General features: G+C 44.7%; 1 protein-coding gene across 1 annotated transcript in view; it reads left to right on the top strand.

Annotated features, from left to right (window-relative positions):
* The window catches only part of LOC147729701 (dynein axonemal heavy chain 17-like), a 1,258,223-nt gene that overhangs the window by 118,471 nt on the left and 1,114,057 nt on the right, over positions 1-25,695 (top strand). Inside the window, exons 12-13 of the mRNA XM_086954021.1 lie at positions 7,166-7,292; positions 12,774-12,985. Coding sequence (XP_086810147.1) covers positions 7,166-7,292; positions 12,774-12,985 — 339 coding nt within the window. The remainder of the gene's footprint in view (positions 1-7,165; positions 7,293-12,773; positions 12,986-25,695) is intronic.

Raw genomic sequence — 25,695 nt, 5'->3', positions numbered from 1 at the left:
AAATGTGACGAGCTGGTGGCGACAAACAAAAGTGTAAAAAAAACCCAGATGGCGGACCCACTTACAGTATACAACTCGGTTGCCCAACCGACTGGAGGCACTAATCCCTGGAATCCCGCCATCTGTATCTTTTCAACAGCCAGTAAAAAAGAACTTAATGTAAAGCTTGACATGGATTCTCAGACCCGGAGAGTCCAAGTCTCTGGACCAGCTGAAAATACTGCTCCCGAGATTAAATCTGGTCAATTGCCGGAGAACAACGAACATGACCCCTGTGATCCTATAGTCAACTTGTTTCCCTTGAACGAGAGAAAGCCAGGTTTACAAGCCCAGAGAGTGCGGGGCTTACAAGCCTACGATATACATCAAAGTATGGGACGGGCAGCAAATCATGAACTACCACAGGAGGCTACCACTGACGACGAGTATAAAACAATACTCTTCATTCCTGACTATAGATCCAAAGGCCATGATGATATTTTAAACCGAAGCAACATCCTTCGTGTGTTGAACTTGATCATATCCTTAAGCGCCCTTACTAGCAAAAACTTGGAATCTATTGAATTTATTACCATGAAACACCTATCCGAGCAGGAAATAACTAAAACAACCTGGAATACAGGAGAAACGGGGAAGGAAATTTTAAAAGAAGAAAAACAACTGAAAGAATGGGGGATTCGAATTAAAACATACCTCATCCCCGGTTCCTCTACTCCGTAACCCTCAAGAAAAGATTATATCGACCTTGAGTAAACCCCAGCCAGGGACATTCAAAATATCTATACTAAGAGGCGCACGTGGAAGCTCAGCCGAAAGAAAGGCCGGGGCATCCTCCCAGCAAAAAAACAGGAGCCCACATCAAGAATGGGACTGGATTGCAAAAACAATTAACACCAGACAGCCTGACCAATGACAACTTAATGAAAGAAACAGCACCACTCCAAACATAAGGCCGCCACTAAAACTATGTTCCTGGAACATAAATGGACTAGGAGCAAAGTCCCTTAACCAAGACCTACTATCATATTTTCAGCAATATGACTTAATTTTGTTGCAGGAAACCTGGTTAGCAGAACCATTCCATCTTCAGGGTTATAAAACATTCTACCTCCCAGCAAGGAGAACCTCAAAATTTGGTCATGAGAAAGGCGGCTTAATCATATACACCTCGATACAAACAATAAATCATGCAAAAGAACTCCTTAACAAAAATACTTCGGGGATCACAAACGGGATCATTGCAGTCCAGCTGGAAATATCAACATCGGGAACCATCAGGCAGGAATTAATCCTGGTTAACACTTATTTGCACCCAAAAGCCAAAAAAAGCGGGGCTAAAATACCTAGTAACAGAATTGACTAAATTAATAACGGAAGCGGAAAACTCGAACCTTATTTTCTCAGGAGACTTCAACTTGTTCCTTTCAAAGTCATCTGGCGAGAATCTGCCAATGGAAGATCACCTGCTTGTCAGGGGGATTCCCCCACTGGAAGCATGTCCATGGGGCACTTCGACAAAGCTATCAAAAAGGTTAATGGAAGATTCATCAAACCTGGGCCTGATTTCGATAAATGGCTGGTCCCTGGGGGACAGACCCCAGGCGGCAACTTTCCACAACACCGTGGCCAGCTCGGCGATCGACTACACCTTTCTATCTTTCTCAATGTTCACATTAGTACAAGCCTTCAGAATTGGCACATTCGACTGCAGCGACCATCTCCCGCAAGAACTGACACTATGGGCTCAAGGAACAGCTTTGACATTTCCCACCAATGGCCCTAAGTTATCGACAACTACAAAATGTAAAAGAATCAAGTGCAACATCAATGACCCGGAGCGACTAGCGGAAGATGCGAAGAAGCGCTGGGAAAGTGCTGCAGACCAGAATGCTGATAACATCGTTGCCTGGGAGTCCTTCTTGAAATCTTTTGCCCTCTCGAATTCCAAGTCCAAATTGCCTCAAGAAATTGATGTACAGATAGCCCAAAAAACACCCGTCCGGCCCATCAGCGTTTCAAAAAAACATCCCCAGACTCTTTTATGTCTCGATTTAGGGGCAATAAAAACGGCCATAAATTGAACACTGCGCGAGCTGCGGAAAGCAGGAAGTGATAACGACCTAATTACCAAACTGAGAGTATTAAAGTGTCAAAAGAACAAAATCCTGTGGCGAATCAAGCAGGAGTCCAATGAACAAATTTGGGCGAAACTGCTCTATGATTCAAAAAACACCAACAGCGCAAGATTCTGGAAAACCATCAATAAAATAGAGAATTTGAATGCTCATGGTGTGAACTCTCACATTACTGAGGACACCTGGGCAAATTTTCTATTTAGACACTTTAACGATGATGGTCCAGGTAGAAACCTACACAGCCCTGAATTTCGTCAAGCGATACAGACGGTTTCAAAATCCGTAGCTGAGGAGTCCGACTTCCCAGGTTCAACAGTCCAGCTGAAGGGCCGAATTGCGAAAGGCCGGAAGGAGGGAGCTCCAGGCTCAAATGGAATTCCACCCATCCTCTACAAGCAAGATCCGACTTATTGGGCCGACCAATTGCTCCCCCTTTTTGTAGAAATCTGGAGGGCCGAACAACTCCCATCCTCTTGGAGGGGTTCAATAATTGCCCCAATTTACAAAAAGGGCAACAAGAACGAGGCGAAGAACTACAGGCTCATAGCCCTTATAGACATAGACGCCAAATATTTTTCGGGGCTTCTCTTAGAAGAATTAACTGCATGGGCATCACACAAAAAATTAATCCCCATTAATCAAACCGGTTTTCAAAAAAATATGGGGACCACGACAAACATTTTAGCCCTTTCCCTGATGACAGATGCTATAATCAAACACAAAAAATAACTATATATGTGTTACATCGATTTTTCCGCTGCATTTGACAGCGTTGACAGAGAAAAATTGTGGGCAAAACTTTCACGGTGGGGAATCGACCCCAAGTTGCTGAAACATCTGATGTTACTACATACAGATACCTGGATCCAAGTAAAACTGGGGGCCGGCAACTGTCTGTCAAAAAAAATACCAACTACAAAAGGGTTGAAACAGGGGTGCGTTCTCGCACCGACCCTGTTCAACCTTTTTATGTCCGACCTCTCCAAAGATCTGGATAACTGTAACCACCATGCCCCAAAGTTAGGGGGTTTTACGCTGTCCAACCTACTATATGCAGACGATCTGCTACTAATCAGTCAAACACCAGTCGGCCTGCAACACCTCATTAACACCACGACCAAATTTGCCGAAAAGAATGGGTTAAGCGTAAACAATGATAAATCGAAGGTGATGGTACTAAATCAAAAATCAAAAAGGCATGTTCTCCAATGGTCTCTCCAAGACAAAAAATGGAAATAGTTCAAGAATACAAGTATCTGGGCATACATTTTGATTCAAAAGGATCCCTCAAGCAACAACTAACATCAATAAGGAACAGAGGGATCTCATTGGCCATAACATTAAAAAACATCAAAAATAAAATAGCGGGCCCAAATTTAATCCCCTTGCTTGACATATTTCGTGCGAAATTGCTGCCGTCAATTACATATGGCAGTGAATGTATGAGAGGGAAGGATGAGACCATCTTAGACAACGTGGTCAGTAAAACATTGCGAATATTATTTGCGCTTCCTCCATACACTTCACCAGCACAGCTAAGGCTCGAGTTTGGCCTACAGAAGCAGCAAATCGCACGTAAAGGTGCATATGCAAAATGCTGGCACAAAGTAAAGAATGCGGAAACAGACTCTCTGAATGCCCATCTTTGGAAAGAATTGGAAACAAACAAGGACTCCCCTGCAATGGTTTACCTCCAAGCAGCCATTAACTCCCTTGCGCTAAGAGGTCTTTGGGACTCGAGTTGCACAGACAAGTGTTTTAAGCGTCTGGTCAATAAATGTGTGAAAATAATTTCCTTGGAGGAGGACAAAACAGCACTAACCAAGAGGTCTCATGGGTGGTTTGTGATTCAAGGCTACACCAGCGCCTCACCACAGCCATACCTTAGCACCGGCTTTTCAAGGAAGGTGAAGGAAGACTTTTTGCGGTTGAGGATGGGGGGGTAATACCATCTCAGCCACATCTTGCCCCCTGGAAGCGCCTGGACTGCAACCCCAAGTGTAGGCTTTGCGAAAATGCTAAGGACGACGTTCTGCATCTGCTGTGTAGTTGCAAAGCTCTAGAGAGTATCCGAAAGAGCTTACTAACACAGCCTTGGAATCAGAGACGTGTGCGAACCCGTAGACAAGCTCTGTTGATGAGCTTTAAGGGAGAAAACATCCAACTAGCATGCAGGCTAGTGCGCTTTATGAAATCAGTCAACACGGCCCTAAACTCAGCAGTTAGTAATTAAATTTGTCGTATGTGAATGGCTTCTGCTCTCAAGACTATTTTCCTTTGATAATCAAAGTCACAATTGATCGTGAAAGACCTTTTTTCCTAACGTATAGTACTGTACTTCCCGCAGGGTTTTTCTCTCACTTTTTAACTTTTCTCAATGTTTTTTTTTTTTTTTTTTTTTAATTGCTTTTTAAAGGCTTAATTCATGTACTTTTCTTTTTCTTGTTTTTACTGCCTAATTGCAAAGATTTTAATTAATCATGCAATAAAGATTATTATTATTATTATTATTATTATTATTATTATTATTATAAGTCTAATGTATTTATTCATTAGCCATTCCTTTGACCAGATTGGCCACTGATATGCTAGCCCTATTGGTAACTCATGTACAAAATGTTGCACTTGCATATAGACATGTGTGATAGTCGTTTTCTTTGCCCTGTTTGCATGCATCTAGAAGGTTTTGTGCATTGCTTGCTGTGTAGCTGTCACCAGCTATTGAATCAAGTGTGACCTTTTACATAAGATGGTTCCCTGCGTCTAGTGGCTGTAATCCCTGCTTGATAAAGCTTGAAGTACATTTTTCTCTGCAGTGGCCTCCATTACTTATCCCCGTACAAAGCCACGATGACAGGAATTCTGTTTATAGCTGATAAACACTGCTATAAGTGCTGTTTGTCAGAGTGAAATAGATATAATAATGCATCTAACAACATGTAATTCTGTGCTTGTCTTCATAAACCTCCTTACAGTTCTGAGAATCACTGGTTGGCTATGTAATGTAATCTGACTCACGCCATGCCCTGGGTATTTCCGGGGGTGAAGGGGTATGTAAGGAGAGAGAGGGAATGACTCTTCTCTTCAAGCCAGTCATACACACATGTGTCTATTTAATCAGAGTTATTTTTTTGTGCAGTTTTATATAGCGCAAACTAATATGCATTTATAAAATTACTTCTCAGTCTTTCTGTATGGGTCAGCCAGACTACCTACATTTAAAATAGCTTTTAGGGGCAAGTCACTATAAGGGCCTGCTTCTAAAAACCATGCACCCTGCTATGTGGGCTGCACAGCATAGATAAGGATCACTTTAACAGAAATGTTTTGACCTGTAAAGGGGTTAAGTTTGATAAGTTGCAGTGCAGGCTTGGCACCGTTACAGTCAAACTACAATGGTAGGCATAAAGCCATGTTTGCACTGCCACTGGAGTGGATGGCTCACAGGGTGCTGTAGTCCACTGGTGGCATTTAAATGTCACACTGTGTGTACTCTTTAAAACATATACATGGGGCGTATGGGCAAATTAAATATGCCAATTAGGAGTATTCCAATTCAACCATGTTTAGAGGGGAGCACAGGCACTTTACTTGGGAAACAGTGCTAGAAATATGCATGGCAGGCTGAAAAGGTTAAAGGAAGAGTTACATCCACTGTTCCTACAACAACTTTATCAGGAGGGCCCTGGAAAGGGAACCCATCCAATTCTATAGGTAGTCTTAGCCTGACTTTTGGTAGTACAGCTGGAGGTTGAAGGTTTACACTTAGGAAACATTTAGCATGAGAGAGAAACATTGCACGGAAGAAACAAAAACTAACTATAAAACAATTAATGTATCAGTGCTGCAACAAATCTAGAAAATACATCTTTAAAAAGCTGCAAAACATTTTAAGAAAACAATAAAGAGTGAGTAGATACATTTTGCATCGCTGTGTGCCCTGGGTGTAGAGCCATGGTGCTGAGTGCAGGAGAATCCTTGAATCGCACCTAACAGGCCACTTCTAGAACTACTGGTACTTGAGTCTCCCACCTCAAGTGAGCCTGAGCAAAGAAGGAAGCACTGCTCACATGTTCATCCTATGGGTAAGTTAGTGAACTGGTTGGTTCTGCTCTGGTGGGCAGGGTTCAGTCCAGTTGGACCCCTGGCCACTACCCACACTGAAGAATCAGGAGAGCCATTAGGTTCCTGAACGGCTACAATGCACAGGGGGTCAAGGCAAGTGGGTGAATTCTGGGTTTTAATTAGCGATATGTCTACGAATTAAAGTAATTATTAACACGCTGTTCCTAAACAAACGTAACACAACTTTTACAGCAGAGTGAACGCACGAAAGTCTAGTGCACCTTCCTTCCAAGCCATTAAAAACTCATATGAATTTTCTGCTAAATTGAATATGAGTGGAAGGTTTCATCTTGGGATGAAGAGCGGGGGAGGTGGAACATGTAAGCAGCAACCGTGGGTTATCATCTTGTGGGTGTTAATGAGTCTTCCTTGGTCGAATGCAAATAAGTGAAGTACTCTGGACTTTGCCAGGCCGGTTCATAAGCCTTTTTTAAAGAACTCAATAACCTAAACCAGGTTCTCCAAAGTCGGTCTTGAAGGGCCGGATCCATGCCAGATTTTTAGCATATCTCCATTTAGACAGATATAGTTATCTTACAAATATAGCATGGATCCAGCCCTCCAGCATCGACTTTGGAGAAAACTGACCTAAACCACAGTATGGTGCTGTAGAAAGATACCACCAGAAACAATTATGTCCAGCTCAGCAGAGAGCAAGTTTTGCATGTTTCTAGGCAATGGTACTGAGCAGGTTTTCCTGTGTCATAGGGCATGAAGTGGACAAGCATTTCAGAATATCGCCCTGGGCTCATGCATGCACCGTGGTGGTGATGGTCATGCCACTGTTCAGTGCTAGTTCTCCATACACATGTCCATTGGATGCCAACACCAGCACCAGGTACATTTGAAAAAGGACTCCTTTCTATTAGAATCGCTAACATTGACTTAATTGTGGTTATTTGCAGATCTACAGATACCAAGATGGTTTGGGGGTGCTTAAAAGAGCGGCTGGAGTGGCGCAATGGTAGTCTCTACGCACCGGTTGGAAACAAGAAATTATTGTGCCTGTTTGACGACCTTCACCTAGCTAAGGTATTTTGAGCACATGCAGTCCACGTCCCCAAAGATCGAAGCCATTTTTGTCAACATTTTTCACTCCTTCGCATAGCCTTTGTTTTGCATAAGATATGTACATAAGCATTACATTATTTTACTGTTGCAGAAATTATGATCTCTCTGAGTTTGTACTTTTCACTTGCTTGTTCTTGTTTAATGGCAAACATTAATTGTGTTTCACGAAAGTGTGTGCTTCTCTGAATAAAAGTAGCGCAAAACATTGTTATTTCTACTCATAAAACAAACAAATTCCCACCTTCGTTCGATCCCGGTTACCACTAAGCCTTCCAGAATAGACGCATTTGTAAAGCTCGTGTTGCGAGTGACTCTCTTAGATGTCTTCATTTACCAAGTAAAGTAAGCAAAAAAGAGCTTCTAGGAACCGAGGATAGGCTTTCTTTCCAACGCTGCTGTATAATTAATACCACTGAGAAACACAAACGAGCAAGTGGTTTATTTAAAGACCGAGGCTCACAGATATCTGCTCACGGTGAAGCTCAAAAAAACATGATTATCAGGAAATCCGAATTTAAAGTCAGGGGAACAAGTCATGGCTAAGAGTATGTAGGGAAATGCATGTATTAATACATTTTTTTGCATAAACCAATGACGAAGGTGAGAGTTATTCATGCAGAATATTATTGCAGCATTTTGGTTTGCTTTTCAAGGAATTCCCTGTGACCGCCTCAGGTGCTGCAAAGTGTATTGTTGGTGCTGCCCGTGCTTTCTCTGTTCCCAAAGTGCCCTTAGATCTCTGGTCACTCATCTACCAAGGGGAGAAATATATAATTTCACTGGACACTGCAACAGTACATGTTAGAGGTGTCCCACGTGTGTCCTCTCTGGCCACTCATCTTCCAGAGGAGAAATATGTTATTTCACCGGACACTCCAACGGAACATGTTGCTCCCTCAACGGAACATGTTGCTCCAAGGGTAGAAAGATCTCATTTTGCTAGACACTGTAATGGACCATGTTTGACGTGTCCTCAGTGGGCCCTCAGACCTCAGATGACACATCTGCCAAGGGTAGAAATATCTTACTTCACCAGACTATGCAATGGTACATGTTGGAGTTGTCTCCTATGTCACCTCATTCCTCTGGTTCCTCAGCTTCCAAGGAACGAAACTCTTGTCACAGGGCACTTGAAAGGTACATGGTGGAGGTGTATGTGAGCTGGTAGGTTCCTAGATCATAGAGGTAAAATAGCTTACCAAAATGCCTGCCAGTGAATAATTCAATATTTTGGGGAGGATCTAAGGTCTTGGAGTCCTGGCTCAGAAGGCTGTATTTTCTGCAGAGCCACTTAAACAAGTTGGAAGGACATCGCCAGCTTCCTGGTGAGGTAATTCTGGAGAGCTCCTTCTCAGTGCAGGCAATTAGAAAGGTACTGTTCATCTTTTGGGTCAGCACAACAAGCAGATCCATCCTCAATGGACAGATTTTGACTCTCACCACCCATTGTATACAACTGACAAACAAAGTGTCACCTCCCGATGTGGCGTCACAATGTAATCTTGCAGGTGTTTGATGTTCGCACATTTTCCGAGTGAAGCATTAGGTGATACACATCCCCAGAGATCTAATCCAGAGTCTACATCCAGTAAACTCCAAATTACAAAAACGAAGAGCAAATGGTCTCTCTCCTTCTAATCACTAGCAAGTGAAAAAGAATTTGCCTTCCAGTGTCACGCTTTACAGAAATGGCAGGCTGATGGGCATAGTTTGTCCTTTGGGCATACCACAGAGGTAGTGCTGGGTTACTTTAGATAGGTGAAATGCTAACAAAACTCCCCAGCAGGAGGTGACCTAGATGTCACTAGTGGCTGCCATTAAGTTAACTGTCTAAGGTGGTGAGTGGGTCACACACGTACACACTTATTCACACTCATCTCCATGCACTCACTCACACCTCATCCACTCACATATACCCACCATTTACAAGCACATCCACACCCACACACCCATTGACAGCAGAAAGACACATACATGCATACATACACACACGCACTCAGCATTAAAACAAACTTATAGTTCCTTTGCAGTGACAGTGGATGGAAGAATGGAAACCTCAGTGGTTCATGAATACTTCATGAAAGGGACTGCCACCTCCTCTTATTGGATAACCTTGTCATGCGTCAGCAAAGTGAGAGGGAGAATCCCCTCACTCATCACATAGTGGAATTGGGTCAGTGAGACCTGCTGATCTCAACCCACTCTGTAATGAGGGTTCCTGATGGACAGTCGACCCTAGGCACTTAAGGTTTGAAGCCTGGACTGCCCAGGTCCTAGTCTGTCAGTAACGTGCCCTCTCGTCTTGAGGGATGGGACCTCTCAGCGATTTGCTGGGCTGAGGAGGCTTAGGCCCACAAGGCTGTGAAATATTCAACCTGGCAAAGTTTGGCTCAGGCAGTCAAGTACCTGCACATAAATGCGTGTGCAGTGCTTGGCTGCTTGCTCTAAACATGAAGAGTGTCTGTCAGGCTGACCTTTGCTCTGGGACATTCTATGTCGAATAGTTCTAAAGATGACTGTTGGGACAAAACATTACCCCTTGCCCACAGAAGGACTACGGTCCAAGCCTTGATAGGTTCAAGGCTGGACTATGCAAACGTGTTATACCTTGGCCTCCCTGAGTACCTCCTGTCGCGTTTACAGGTGGTGCAGAACTCGGCAGCTAGAGTGATCTTTGGCCTTAGCCGGAGAGCCTGCGCAACAGGACTATTGAAATCGCTTCATTGGTTGCCTATAGGGAAATGCATTGCTTTCAAGGCTCTCACCATAGCTTTCAAGGCCTTGCATGGCTCGGAAACCTATTATCTTAGGAACAGAATTGGCTCGCACCAGCCGTCCAGAGCTTTGCGCTCTGCCTCACTGTCGCTGGCTACGGTACCTACTATTAAGCGCGCTCGCATTGGGGGTCGCTCTTTTAGGTATCTGGCGCCCCGATCTTGGAATGCACTACCTTTGTCTCTGAGAAAGACTGAGAACTTGCTATCATTCAGAAAGGATCGGCCAATAATTCCACCTTCTTTCCTTGTTCTGTGTCTTGTCAGGTCTGAAAGCGCCGGGACACTCTGTTTGAGTAGCTGAGCGCTCTACAAAACACTGGGTAACATAACATGGTTATAGATGTGTATCCCTGCCTTGGGTGTCGTAGCTACAGAGATGTTTGGAATCCTGGTGCTGATTTTTGGTGGCATGGATGAACATGGATCATGCGTTTGCCCCATGAAATAGGCATGTCTCCCAGACTGTGGTCTTGTTGGACCGGGAAGGGCAGCCAAAGAGCTACCACATGGTGCTGAAACCTACTGCCTTTGCCAGGAGTTAAGCAGCACTCTGGTGCATGCCATATATTACTTTGTGGTCATGTATAAATACTCCTTTTGTCATAAAAGAAAATGTTTTGACTGGACAATGATTTATTGCTGCTAGTGACTGCATTTTGAGTTGTGAGCCTGTGTTTAACCCCTCTCCCCAAGAAGCCTTGGACTGCTCGACCCTCGCTTCCCCTGAGAGTCTAGAGCTGAAGGAGTTCTTTGCCCCATTGCTCCCTATCAATAGTAGGTCAGCCCCCGGGTGACCAGGAGTGAAAGGCCTTAACCCCCACAGCTGGGCCCCATAACTCCTGCTTTCCTCATGGGTCTCTGAAGGGTGTTCTGACACTGACCCTAACACTTTCATAGACAATGGGTGCTGAGAGAACCGGATGAGGATGTAGTAACAGGCCAACAGATGGCCGATGATGGAATCAGGAAGCTCTTCAAATGTTAGAGTCCAGTTTCTGCATCATTTCATGGCAGGTTTGTTCTTGCAAGTAATGTTGTTAATTTTATTTAGCAATTTAAAGTAATAAAACGTGCCCAGTCCTTTAGAGTGAGCCTCTTTTCTTTTCAATCACTCCTTTTAAGTCATCTTCCACACTTCTTTCCATAATTTCCATAATTGCAGCTTGGCCACAACTCTCCACAGCATTATTGTTTCTTTCAAGAATCCACATACTCCTAAAGCCACAGCTGGACACTGGCCAGGAAGTAAAGCAGCATTTCTTCTTAGATGTTTCTATTTCCGTTCCGTTGCTTCCTGAAACTTAACAAGTTGCTATTGGCTCTGAGGTAACTGGGCAGGGAATTCCAGAGTTTAGAAACACAGTATACAAATGATCACCTCCAGCCTTGGTTCTTTTAATTCTGGTGATAACCAAGAGGGAGCGACTGTTGGATCTTAACTCTCTCGTGTTGTAGCATGGTGTGATAAGGTGATTGAGGCTATGCGGGCCACAAGAGTATTATACATAGTTCTCGATGCACAAGGCCTTCGAATGCAGTTCTTTGTTCACCGGAAGCCAATGAAGCTTGCCAAAGCCGGATTTGCGACAGTCTTTTGGGAGGCCCATCAATATTCGGGCAGCAGTGTTTTGAATAACTTGCACCTTCTGAATTACATATGCAAGGCTGCCTAGATAGAGAGAATTACCACAGTTTAGTTCCACTGAAACTGGTGTAGTGGGCATAGTGCTGTGATGGTGTTTGCCATGCTGTCCATCCCCAAATACCACTAGTGCCTATACCCATATTTCCATTGTTTCATGTAGGAACAGGGAGTTGCACCTAGTTTAAATAAAGATCCTTCTGACTTCTAAGGATGTCAGAATGACTAGTGTTCTTTCGCTAGGGGAATTTTTTTCTCAGGCAATAGAGTTTAGATTACCGAATAATTCCAAGTTCTCAGCTTGTTTACTGAGTTCACTATTTCTCTGTGCTCTGTGTTTCAAAACACTTTCAATGGTTAAACTTAATTTCTGGAGGGCATCACTTCTTTACCATTTAAAAAACAAAGTTAAGACTCATGGGTTTCGTTTCCCTTCCCATGAATCCCAGGCTGCCCATGAATGCAACCCAGTGTTTGTCAACAGATTTCCTTCCATGTGAAAATCCCTTTCACTGCGTGCCTGCAGGGATTATTCATGCGTTCTCTGCTATTGAGGTGCAGGCTGAGTTGGCTATTAGGGTTGAAATTCAAAAGCATTAGAAACTCCTCAGAGTTTCTTTGTTGGTGCTCTTATAGCTTGCCCAGTACTGAAGATCCATACAGTAACATTTACCAATTTAAACCAGGTGGGAAACTCCACGTGATATGCCTGGACCAAGGTCATTTTCTTTGAATCAGTGATGCAGGCCCCAGTCCATATCTAAGCATGAAAAACACTGGTTATGGGTTGAGTATATTAACAGTACATAAAGCTGAGGAATGGAAGAGTGATTGGGGCACGTGTAACACTTAGATAATATATAGCAAGGAATGAGGGGCATGCGTTTGTATTGTTACTTAGCATTCCTCGTTGTTTGGTACATGATGCTCGTTGTGTGAATCTCACTCTTTGGTCACTTTGGAATGCTCTACGCATGCATCATTGTCTCTGTTTTTACATGTTTCTGGGGTGCTTTTTTATAGGTGGATCAGCATGGAAGTCAACCGGCGTGTGAGTTTGTGCGACAGATGCTTGATCAAGGAGGCATCTTTGACCCTTTCTCTCATGAATGGAAGACCGTGAGGAACATCATTTACTTGGCCACGTTGGCCATGGTGGCTCCCACTGAAAGATACCCAATGCCAAGCCAGCGTTTGTTGCGACACTTCTGCGTCTTACACTGTCCCTACCCTAGGTATGTTCCTATCTATTTGCCTGTGATGTCTTTCTAGCAGTGCTGGCATGATAATGTGGGGCAGGACCCTGACAAATAAACAGCTTGTTGAGCTCTCCCACCCTTTTTCAAGTGTACTGCTGGCTTAGTCGCTTGCCCATATTGCTTTGAGGAGCTGAGAAGGATTTTAGACATAAGTGTTCAATAGGATGTAAAAAGAGTTACTAGAGTCGGATGTACTATGCCGGGTTGCATCGCAGTTCTGTGTTTGCACCGTGTCTACGCTGTGATCCATCCCAGGGGTGTAACGGTGGCCACCACACTGCCGGGGTCCCCCAGGGTTTTTTGTTTTTGAAGGGGGTCCCCTCACTCTCTAAGCCAGAATGCAGAATGTGTGCAATGGCATGGAATAATGAATAGTTAAATGCCTGAAAAAGCCGCTCTGCTTTCCCGAGCAGGCTCCTGCAGCTTAAAGGGGGCCCACCCATTCATGGGTCCCCATTGAGGTCCGACACCACGTTATGCCACTGATCCAGCCATTTATCAACGCCCTAGGAAAGTGCAAAGAGACTGGTCTCAATGATTTGTAATAGTCTCCCATCATTATGTTCCTGAGGCAGGATTCCTTCGGAGTATCCTTGTGTCCTGCTGTAAATGGAGGGAGAGAGGCCCGCAAGGGACAGTACACTTCTATATCTGCATCCATTCTTATAGTGTGCCAGCATTGGGAGCCCCTGATAAATTGACATGGGGGTGGGTACAAATGGCACACTGTGAAAGGGGCCTGTGGGGGAGCATACAGCTCTCTATGAGAATGCTAGCTGCTCCTCACACCACTCACACAGAGGGAGCAATCCGCCATGGACAACTTCCACTTTGCAAATGGTTACAGACTAAAGTGGAGGTTTAAGTGCTTTGTTCCACTGGAGCCAGCACAATCTGTTGTAACATTTACAGTGTACATTGTAATTTGGGGTTTTCCCTCTGCAGCACTGGCTTTGTGAAGGGAAAGCCCCTGTACTACAAGTGACCCAACATGTCCTACGGACAGGTGTACTTACATCTTGAAGTATCTGCTATGTTCTCTCTTGCAAGCAAAAAGCATCCGACATCAAGGCAAAGTTTAGGCTTAACCATATTACTAGGAATAACGACTTTTCTTTCTGGTTGTTGTTGTTATTGTTAAATGTCATGTTGATGAGCATGGAGTATTCCGGTTCAGATGCTACACACAGTCCCAGTCCTCCTTTACACAGTTGACTAGTCCCCTTCTATAAACCCCTCTTTAACACAATCTCCTCTATTGACTACAATTGCCTCATTGCGGGACACCCCATCTTGCTTTGTCTGTCACCTGCAGAGACAGGGTCATGATGCTCCCTTTCCCAGGATAGTGCGCATCCCAGTGTTCATCATGAGGGTCCCGCTGCTTGCAAGTCCTCGCTTGTAAAGACTGGGGTCAGGAAAACTGACCAGGTGGTAATATCCTGAGTACTTACCGGTAATATTCATTAGTCTGAGCCCCATCTTCCTCAGTCCACTCTTCGGCTCCCATCCCCCTATTGGCTTAGCCTCCATTAGGATGTGGTGTCCTCATCCAGGTGTTTATGTTCATTGGGGAAAGGAAATACATTTTTTTTAACAGAAGATGTTTTTCAAGTGAACTGCCTTTCTCAAAGTGAGAGACTCGCCTCATGGGTAAGAACTGGGCCGAAGAAGCTGAGACTCGGAGGAATGAAGGCATGAGTAGGTAATTGGAACACACTCAAATAGTCCTAATTACCAAGGATTGGCAGATTCTTTGCAAATTCCAGTTTCAGTCGCTGCTGTAGAAAATCTGTGGTGTCTGCAGGCATTCTGCAGTCATTACGGCACCGGTCGGTTCATGGGTGTTCCTGCGGAGCGAGACGATGGTGTTGATTGGCCACTGGAACTGGATGAACACACACAAGTTCATAACGTTGTGTGTATTCACTCATATTCGCTGTGATTTTCACAACTAATATCTAGATTTAAAATTTGAACCGGGGAATTTGTGAGTCTGGCCGTCATTAAGAGTCACTCGGATAATTCCAGAATGTGTAGTAGTTACTGCACACACAGGAATTATGAATTGGTCGGTAAACATTGTATGCATCGTTTTCCCTGGATATATTTTAATAGATTAAAAACCAGCTGAAATTTATATCATATCATGCATTTTTTTGGTGCAGTAAGCACCAAAAGCGAAAGGCTAATCTCTATCACCCAGGACAAAGAATAACTAGCACCCTATACATTCTGACCCATCGCAGTTGGATTGCTTAGAAAATATCAAACTAAACACTTGGCCACTGGGAATGAGGGCTCGAGAGTGAAGACTGTATGAGAAAAGCCTCAAACACACTTTATGGATGGAAAAAATAGGAAACAGTGAAAATGTGAAGGCACATGGAGTGAATACGCCTTAGAATCATGTCTAATTCAAGAGACAACGGCCTCTTAACAAAACATGAAATACAGTCGTAATTTGAATTGCCCCAGACGGAATTTTTTTTAAAACCAAAGATCAAGAGAGAAAACAAACATACTATTTTTGTTTTGGGTGCAATAGTATTTTGCTTTTAATAAGAAGTGATCTAGAGGTTTTATATTAATGTTGGTCACTGTTTGCGTGCCTGTATATATCTATATGTTTTTTAACACTTGGTTTTCTGTGCATCATTATTTTTTTGCTCATTGTTTTTTCAGTTCATTGTATGTTTGCTCTCTTGAGCTTTCGTTTTTGAAATTATTTCGGCTGGGGTAATTCAAATTTTTGTTTGAATTGTAGTAATAAAATTGAAAACTCTGATCATTGAATCTGTTTATCAAACTGATTTTGTATGCATAACAACTGTATTTATTTTTTTGTTAATGGACCATTGTCTCTAGAATGACTCAAGTACCCTTGGTTCCTTACGGTCTTTGGGATTCTTTGGTGTATATATATTAGAATCATGTCTACGCATACATTACCAAGAGTACTCCTGGGATGGTTTTCAATCCCTTCAAAATGTGGAAATGTATCCAAATCTTAGAATGAAATCTGCGATGCTCAGAGGTGTTGCGTTTTAAGTATAAGCGGGCCCCTTGTCTCCGGGGCCTGGATTGCCTTGACGTAAAAGTCTGCCAACACATAACAGGTTCTGCACTCCCCTCGCCACAAACTCGCCTACAGGGGCTCTAAGATGGCGGTGTGAGTTGCAAGGAACCCTGCTGGAGTGGTAGCTGCGGTACAAAAGGGGGTGGTGATGGACGGAGCATCTGAATCAATCAAACACTCACACCCAGTCAAAATATCTGGGTTCAATCCATCACCGTTCTTTAGCCCACTCTGCCACCCCAGTTCAGACGTGGCTATATGCAAATCAGTCTGACCCTGTGCCTCATGGGAACAGTCCAGCCCGAACTGCCAAGCCATGTCTTCCCTGGACCAGAAACAAGCTTCCGAGGACCGGTTTCTGGCATTCCAGCCGTCTTCAGCCCGGCTTGCTTGAATCCAGTGGCAAAGTGAGCAAGGGACTCACGTCTGAGCATACCCTGCCTCACTTATGGCGGCCAAAAGCGGTACAAAAGGGGGTGGTGATGGACGGAGCATCTGAATCAATCAAACACTCACACCCAGTCAAAAGATCCGGGTTTAATCTATCACCGTTCTTTAGCCCACTCTGCCACCCCAGTTCAGACATGGCTATATACAAATCAGTCTGACCCTGTGCCTCATGGGAACAGTCCAGCCCGAACTGCCAAGCCATGTCTTCCCTGGACCGGAAACAAGCTTCCGAGGACCGGTTTCTGGCATTCCAGCCGTCTTCAGCCCAGCTTGCTTGAATCCAGTGGCAAAGTGAGCAAGTGACTCACATCTGAGCATACCCTGCCACACTTATGGCGGCCAAAAGCGGTACAAAAAGGGATGGTGATGGACGGAGCATCTGAATCAATCAAACGCTCACACCCAGTCAAAAGATCTGGGTTTAATCCATCACCGTTCTTTAGCCCACTCTGCCACCCCAGTTCAGACATGGCTATATGCAAATCAGGCTGACCCTTTGCCTCATGGGAACAGTCCAGCCCGAACTGCCAAGCCATGTCTTCCCTGGACCGGAAACAAGCTTCCGAGGACTGGTTTCTGGCATTCCAGCCATCTTCAGCCTGGCTTGCTTGAATCCAGTGGCAAAGTGAGCAAGGGACTCACGTCTGAGCATACCCTGCCTCACTTATGGCGGCCAAAAGCGGTACAAAAGGGGGTGGTGATGGACGGAGCTTCTGAATCAATCAAACACTCACACCCAGTCAAAAGATCTGGGTTTAATCCATCACCGTTCTTTAGCCCACTCTGCCACCCCAGTTCAGACATGGCTATATGCAAATCAGTCTGACCCTTTGCCTCATGGGAACAGTCCAGCCCGAACTGCCAAGCCATGTCTTCCCTGGACCGGAAACAAGCTTCCGAGGACTGGTTTCTGGCATTCCAGCCATCTTCAGCCCGGCTTGCTTGAATCCAGTGGCAAAATGAGCAAGGGACTCACGTCTGAGCATACCCTGCCTCACTTATGGCGGCCAAAAGCGGTACAAAAGGGGGTGGTGATGGACGGAGCTTCTGAATCAATCAAACACTCACACCCAGTCAAAAGATCTGGGTTTAATCCATCACCGTTCTTTAGGCCCAGATCTTTGTACTGGGGGGAATGTAAGACCCTGCTCTGCATTCTGTCCATCAACTGTGTTTTTTGCAATTTTCACCCTGAGTGGGCTGGGTATGCTCAGACGTGAGTCCCAGGCTCTCCACATCACTGGAGTCAAGCTATCCAGGCTGAAGAAGGCTGATAGCCAGAAACCGGTCCTTGGATGCTTGATTCCGGTCTAGGAAAGACATGGCTTGGTAGTTCGGGCTGAACTGTTCCCGTGAGGCACATGGTCAAGGCTGATTTGCAAATAGCCATTGTCTGACCTAGGGTGGTGTGGAGTGCAAAAGAACGATGGATTTAGGCCCAGATCTTTGTACTGGGGTGAATGTAAGACATTGTTCTGCATTCTGTCCATCAACTGTGTTTTTTGCAATTTTCACCCCGAGTGGGCTAGGTATGCTCAGACGTGAGTCCCAGGCTCTCCACACCACTGGAGTCAAGCTATCCAGGCTGAAGAAGGCTGATAGCCAGAAACCGGTCCTTGGATGCTTGATTCCGGTCTAGGAAAGACATGGCTTGGTAGTTCGGGCTGGACTGTTCCCATGAGGCACATGGTCAAGGCTGATTTGCATATAGCCATTGTCTGACCTAGGGTGGTGTGGAGTGCAAAAAAACGATGGCTTTAGGCCCAGATCTTTGTACTGGGGTGAATGTAAGACATTATTCTGAATTCTGTCCATCAACTGTGTTTTTTGCAATTTTCACACGGAGTGGTAGCTGGGTTGTCGATGGTGTCAGAATAGAGTGCGTCCAGTCACATCTGTTCTGCTGCCAGGCATGCCAGGAATGCCAATCAATCTCTGCACACGGTGGCCACTCTGCCAATTACTTCTCAGGCAGTAGGCTCTCGTTAAGGACTCGTTTTTGGAAGAATCCTGTCTGCAGTGGTACATGAAGAAATTGTGCCTGCAGATATTCATAGCTTAGTGCATCTGGGACATACACTTACCTTATTTTATTTGCATTTTTAGTTTTTACCCAGCGCCAACAATAAACTAACTCTGTAATGTGCAGCCGCTGCCATTTAATTTCAAATACAGGCTTCTAAACGACACTGTTTTATTGCAGCCAAACACAACACAATAAAAAATAATACATATGAAAACACGAATTGTAAAGTCTGTTTTAACTTTAACATTGCAAATTAGGATTTCTTTGTACTCGTGAGGGAAAGAAACTATTCATACTGCAGTGTTAACCATCTCGAAGCTTTTAAGTAGCAGTTGTTCGTGTTTCCCAATTTAATGGTACTCAGTTTTCTGACCGTGGAAGGATGGGAGACTCGGTTGGTATTGTCAGGGTACAAACTCGTGATCAACAGGTTACAGCAAATGCCAGAATGTCAGCGTAATGTTGGTGGCATTTCCAGGGCCCAAACCGGATTAGAGATGAGCATACCATGCCGCATGACATTGAAAGGTGAACACAGAAGCTTCCGCTGTAGTTGAAACTCGATGGAAATGCATGGGCTCAGAAAGGTTTGTAAGCGGGAGAAAGAAGGAAAACGCAAACCATGTTTGGGACTCAAAATCTAGACTATGAGTGTTGGTACATGTGTGTAATATCGTCACCTGACACAGGGGAGACTCTTGAGGCTTACTTGAAGTGCTGCTTTCAGAACTGTTGATGGGGAATAAAGAGAAAGTAGAGGAAGGAAGAGAAAGAAAAACAGAGAAAGAACAGGCCAACCTATAAGCAGGGCCACTGGAATTGTAGGATTGTGTGGCGATTTTTGCCCAGTTATAGATTTGACGCATTTGCCATATCCCATCATCTGCTGCATGTTCTGCAGTTTAGGGAAAAAATGTGCTTCTAGCTCAAACGGTTCAAAATTTACAAAACAATTCGTGACACGCATTGCCGTGCAGTGGAAAGCCTTTGCCATGGTTACCTTTCTGTAGCTTATTGCTGTGTTCGGGTGTTAAACTGGTACTCATGAGTTGCAACCAAATGCCCAGACAGTGCACACAGGTTTAAAATGACAAAATAATGAAGTAATACTATCCCAAAATGTACAGTATAATGCCGCATAATTCCAGTAGTCCTGCCTATAAGTGCTCAATTTTTGTTTAAGTCTGGACTTCCAAAGAGATAGATAAACATGTGTATATTAACCGCTTCACTGCATTACCTGCCATGTTATGGTCATTGCCATAATCCCTCCTGAGTGATCTTTCACAAACAGTATTTAGAAAAAAAGGACACAATTATAGACATTTTGCTTTGAGAGTGATATGACATTTCTACAGTATGAGATACCGAAAATAATAGCAATATGTTTGGACTTAGCCCTTTTGGCAGGTTCACCCCTGAACTTTTTGCCTTAAGTTCTGACATAGTGGTAGTGATTCAGTGACCTTTAGCTGATCCAGAGATCAGTGGTGCCTGGCAAAATTAATAAATGGTGGGGCTCCCACCATAAATGCTTCTGCTATAAGACCCTCCGTCCGGTGCTCCTCTCCCACGCCGACCCTGCAGGAAGGAAAAGTCTGTTTTCAGCATGAGAGCAGCTCCAGTGTTAGCTGGATCTGTTTCTCAGCCCTGGGATTGCAGGGTCTGAAGTGTAAATGTCTCATAGGTTGGCTGCAGACAGCCGGCCAATCTGACATGCTCTCTGAGCACTGGGAGACATGATGCAATCTGCAGGACTCTGCCCTGCCCCCACCCTCACACTCCAGCAGCATGGGCCGGCGGCACACAGAATAATAAAATGGTAGGGGCCATTTTAATATTCTGTGTTTATTGCTGTGCCAGCAGGTGGGACGGCGCTCTTCCGCCCACGAAGAGAAGCCACCACTGCCAGAAATACCTGCCGTAGGTGCATTAACCAACTCATCATTTGCATCATTGTTTGCAATTTAGCAAAACTAACCTCTCTGAACCTACTGCAAGGTAGGTTGATGGAAAAAATATTTCCTGTACTTCAGGATGTACCACAATCAAATAAGCAGTATCACAGTCCCTCAAGAGAATGGAGTAAATGACCAGGGCAAACTCACCAAATTCAAATCGGTCAGTACTAGTCTACAAAGAAAATTCTACACTACGCACATGAACCTCCTGAGCCATCTACCAAGAATGTGTACAACACATACGGCTGTTTGAAATGATATACCTTTCCTCAAAAGTTGCTTTTCAAAAAGTTGAATGCGAAGTAAAAAGTACACATGCAATGCAGTCGGGTCCCATGCTAAGATTAAAGCAAAAAAAACTCAAATGCAGCTCAGAAGCAGTTATAGGCGCTGGGAGAAGGGATACTGGAATTCAGAAGGTGAATGAGCAATTTTGTTTTTATCTCGTCACATGTGCTGTACTCTCAGAGACAGATGTCTATTGTCAGGCCATGTCTTCGACATAATATGGAGCTTGGTGTTTACTGTTCTACCTCAGACTGCAAAGTTAGAGGATTTTGTAAAGTGAACTGTCTGGCAATCTTGTTGGGGTACAGGGAGCGTGAAAGGAAAGGCTGTAGGAACACCCAACCTTTCAAAATGTATCACAAATTAGAAAAGCACAAATCAAGCACATTTATTTTTAATTCTGAAGTGTGATGGAGCGTAGTATGTCCGTGGGCAGCCTGGCAGCCCATCCGGGGGGGGGGGGGGGGCGGAGGGGGGGGAGGGGGCACGGGGGTTGCAGTACGGAGCGAGCTCCGGGGGCGGGTTTAGGGGTGGGGCCAAGGGATGGTTTAAAAGGGGCAGTCAGTAAATGCTACCACACCATGCTGTAATAATACATTTTGACAGTGTGCTCCAAAATGCACCACCAATTATAAATTATACCCTTACCACTCTCCTGCTGATGAGACTTTTCTGCCTCTCAGTTCCGCTGGCGGTGACCAATAGGAAGTGCTTCCAGTAGGTGCAAACCCCAGGAATTACTGATACCCATTGGTAATCAAGTGAAATCAGCCTAACAGTGTAAAAAATAAAATTTAGGAGTAAGGCTTTGTTACAAAAGCCAGAGAACTTAAGTTGGTGGTATTTACATTTTCTTTAAGCGCCACGCCTTTGGTAGATGGGGCTATTTTCAATGGTTAACTAGTTCACAAAACTAGTTTTGCAGTGCAACAAAACAGGACTGTAATGTTACACAGTAACCAACAAAAGTGGAATGCGAGAAGATGGTGCCATGAAACATAAGCTGAAGGTATAGCCATTTATCCAAAGAATTCATTATTATTTACTGTAGAAAGAAGTCCGTCATGATTAGCAGACATTTGAGTAGGCTAAAGCACTTTTCACCACTTCAAATCCATGTTTTTTTGTGATACCAAGTCTGTACTCGCTGTTCAGTGGCCTATGTAAAGTGGTGGTTTTTAGTCACTGGCCTGGTGGCACTACTAGTGCGGCAAAGGTGTATGATAACTTGAACTCCATCCTCTGAAGCAGATGCTTGGCACATTGATAGGTGAGACATGGGCCCATGTGATAACACAAAAGATTAACTTCATGAACTTAGAAGCAGACTTTGCCACTTGTGTTAAATATAATTGACATGGTTCACCAGTTTGGAATCTCAGGCCCTTAGGCAATTATAGTGTCTAAAGATAGCCCAGCGACACTGCTCTGGTTTCTAGTGTGGACGAGCACACAGCAATTTGCCCTATGGTTAAAATGTAGATGACAAAATTAGAATGGTCCAATAACATTTCTGCACTTCCCCCACTAGCAGTTCTCGGGCATGGGCCTGCCAACTATGTATTTGTTGTACTTCTGTACCTCATCTACAACTCTACATAAATATGTAAATATGCATGGTAGTCATGCTTCGAAGTGCATGTGACACCTTCCACAGCCATTCCATAGGGTACTTGCAAAATGGCTTCTCTTTTATTTTTAAAAAGACTGAAGGATACCGTACTCAGCGTACAGCATGTGTAAAGACATAAGCCATTGTCGATTTGATGCCCTACAATAACTGAAAGAAGCAACTGCTAATGCTTATCCATGGCCAATACTCTTGTATACAGGTACACAAATAGGTCTGGAAATTTCAGTGTTCAGTTTATGCACTGACAATTTTATGACAGAGCCATCTACTTGAACGTAATAATATTTGGGAATCATTTTAGATTACTCCTGGCAACTCCCAAGCTAGCTGGGTAAACTCAGCCATTGCTGTGCGCTTTATGTCAACCCTGGACATAGTATTTCGAGACTAACAAATTACATTTTTCTGCTCAGAATTGTCGAGATCCTCAAACCCTCAACTTGTGAACATACCCAACTAAATGGCGTCCATAAGTGGCAACCATACCCTGAGCATCTGCCTTTAGGTGCATGAATGGTAAACTCTACTATGCTTATGCTGGTTCCCACACCGACCGTCACCACTGCTCCCTGGAATAATAGGATTAAAAATCATAATAGAATCATTGGTTTTAACCACTGGGATTTAGTGTGAAGTAGCACCAAGGATCTTAGCTTCCGCAACAAGTTGAATTATGGTATTGGCAGTGAAGATTCCAGCGCCTGTTACACCTCCCAATCATCACCACCTTTGCCAACATTTCTTCACTGCACCAGTGAATTATAATATTAAAAATCATAATAGAACCTTTATTCTTAACTATTGGCATTAGGTACTAACTACACAGTGTCTACTGGTATCTAAGCTTCAACCATAGGTGCTCTGAGTATCGTGGATTTGACTGCCCCTTCCACCTACCGACAATTACCACTTGTGCCAACATTTTTCGACTGCACAGAGTAATGAAAAGATTAAAAAGTGAATGATTGGTCATGACCCCTAGCATTAGGTGCCGAGAGCTCGTTGGCCCCCAGTACCCAATCTTCTGCCACAGACAGGCTAGTCAGAAGGGAGGGGAGCAGGAGTCATTATTTCCCAGATCTTTCTTATATTTAGGGCCCCACACTAGTGCTGAAATAATAATTTCTATATATCTATATATTGAAACACATCTGTCCTATTCCTAATGATGAGATAGCTAATACTAGTAATACCGTAACATGGCATCAATGATGGATATGCCCTGTTTTTTAGGTTTCGTTTGCACTGCATGTGCTCTCGCTTGAAATAGATATTGTATAAAACAAGGGGCATGTAGCCCGCCCATTGCTTAACAATAGGTGGCTTCATTTTCACTCTTATTTGCCACCTTCTAATTGGCCAGAGCCTGCTGGTTTCACTTCCTCTTCTTTCTGCTGGAACATGGACAAGCACTGATTGCTTCAGCTTAATTGCTGCCCTTCTACTGATTGTGCTTTCATTGAGGTACTACTTGTATTTGTTTCTTCTTCCCTGTCACCCTTATTGAACCACTTGCCATTTAAAGCTATGTATCTGAAAGAGACTATTAGTTATAGATTCCTTTCCTTCGAATTACTCCCAGGCATCAGACTGGATCCGAAGAATTTTTCTTCAGTAATACCCCTGCGCATGGGTAGGTGGCGTTGGTCGACTCCGTATCTGTCATCGGCATTGTGGTCGCCGCGATGACGTCACACTGCCTACTTAAACACTGCCCCTCCACGCTGACATCAGTTCTTTCTTTTTCCGCGCCAGCCTAGCACAGATCCGGAGAGAGCTTGCCACTTGGTCTTTTTTTTGACTAAACTTTTTTTTACTTTTGTCAACATCTTTTTTTGAATCTTTGACTTCTGGGGCACGACGTATGTGCCATCATCAGACCGGATGCAAGCCTTGGTACTCCTGTCACAAGCTGATGTCCGTCACGGATCTGAACCTCGTGTGCCTCTGGTGCCTGGAGCGCGACCACGACCCGAAGCCGTGCTCCGAAGTTCGAAGTCTTTGCGGGAGCGGTCCCAAAAGCTTTTGGAGGCCATGCAGTAGGCTCTGCGTTGCTCCCAGTCTTGCTCAAGGGGAAGGTCTCAAGACAGGTCGCGGAGACTCCACACATCATCATAGTCTTCGCACTCATCGGGTAAGTCGAAGCACAAGACGAAGGCAAAGAAGCATTGCCTCCTCCCCGTCGGTCGGCTGAAGCGACATGAGAACCGGAGCGCCGTCGCTCTAAGGCTCCCTCTCTGGTGCCTGATTCAGGGACGAATCTGTGCCGCCCCCGGTTTCCGGGATCCGGGGCGTCTCCTGCCCAGCTTCGTGCATTTTACGAAGCCCTCCATTCCATTTTTGGGCAGCCCGACTCTGCTGGTGCGCGCCTTCAGGCCCAGCAGAACCGGTCGGTCTTCGATGCCGGTGGCTCCAGCTCCGGCGCCACAGGGTCCCCAAGGATCGAGGCCTGGATCCAGATCAACTCCTGTGGAACAGGAGCCCAGATTACTACCGATGCCCAGGCCGCTGGCGCAAACCGCCTCTTAGTTCCCATGTTGAACAGTTACCAAATAAAGAGACGGGCGCTGGAAGCAGGAATCAAGAACAGAGTTTAATTCTCATGAGGAGAGCCAGTCATTTCGGACACGAAACACGGTGTCTTTCAGGAGGTGCTCTAACAAGTGAGCTGAGACTCTTTCTTTTATACCTTACAAAACACTTGATAGTACAATCAGGACAGTGTGACGCAAAGGAAAAGACATCCCTATAATCCTCGTGTCAATCCTATCCCACATATGTTCACAATAGGGACCCTTGACCTGCTGATAAGAGGGGAGGGCAATCACGCAGCTGAGTGTTCCGTCAACTGTTTAGGATGTGTGCGCCTGATCATAGCCCAGGGGGTGGGGTGGCTAGGATCAATAGTGGGTCCTTTGAAGAGGAGTGACTTCATACAATAAGGGCAGTAAATGGTATCTCCTGGCTTAGGCGATGGCCTCGGACATGTGTGGTCAGCCGGTACTCGGAGGAAGGGGTCATCAAAGGAGTGGTATTCATGCTGCGTGGACAATCGAGCGCGGAGGGAAGGCTTGTCAACAGAGGGGCATTCATGGAAGGAAAGGAGGTGTTGGTCAGGCGCGGTCGTGGCTCTCAAGGACAGGGTCTTGCAGAAGAAGAAGGTTTACGGCTTGCCCATGTGAGGAGAAGGGAGGGGGAGCCAGGGTGGACACGGGGACAGAGTCACATAGAGAGAGAGAGATCTTATGA

Source organism: Lissotriton vulgaris, chromosome 2_1 (genome assembly GCF_964263255.1).
Source record: "Lissotriton vulgaris chromosome 2_1, aLisVul1.2, whole genome shotgun sequence".
NCBI lineage: Eukaryota > Metazoa > Chordata > Amphibia > Caudata > Salamandridae > Lissotriton > Lissotriton vulgaris.
The sequence above is the reverse complement of the archived record's forward strand: the minus strand, read 5'-3'. Positions and strand labels throughout refer to the sequence as shown.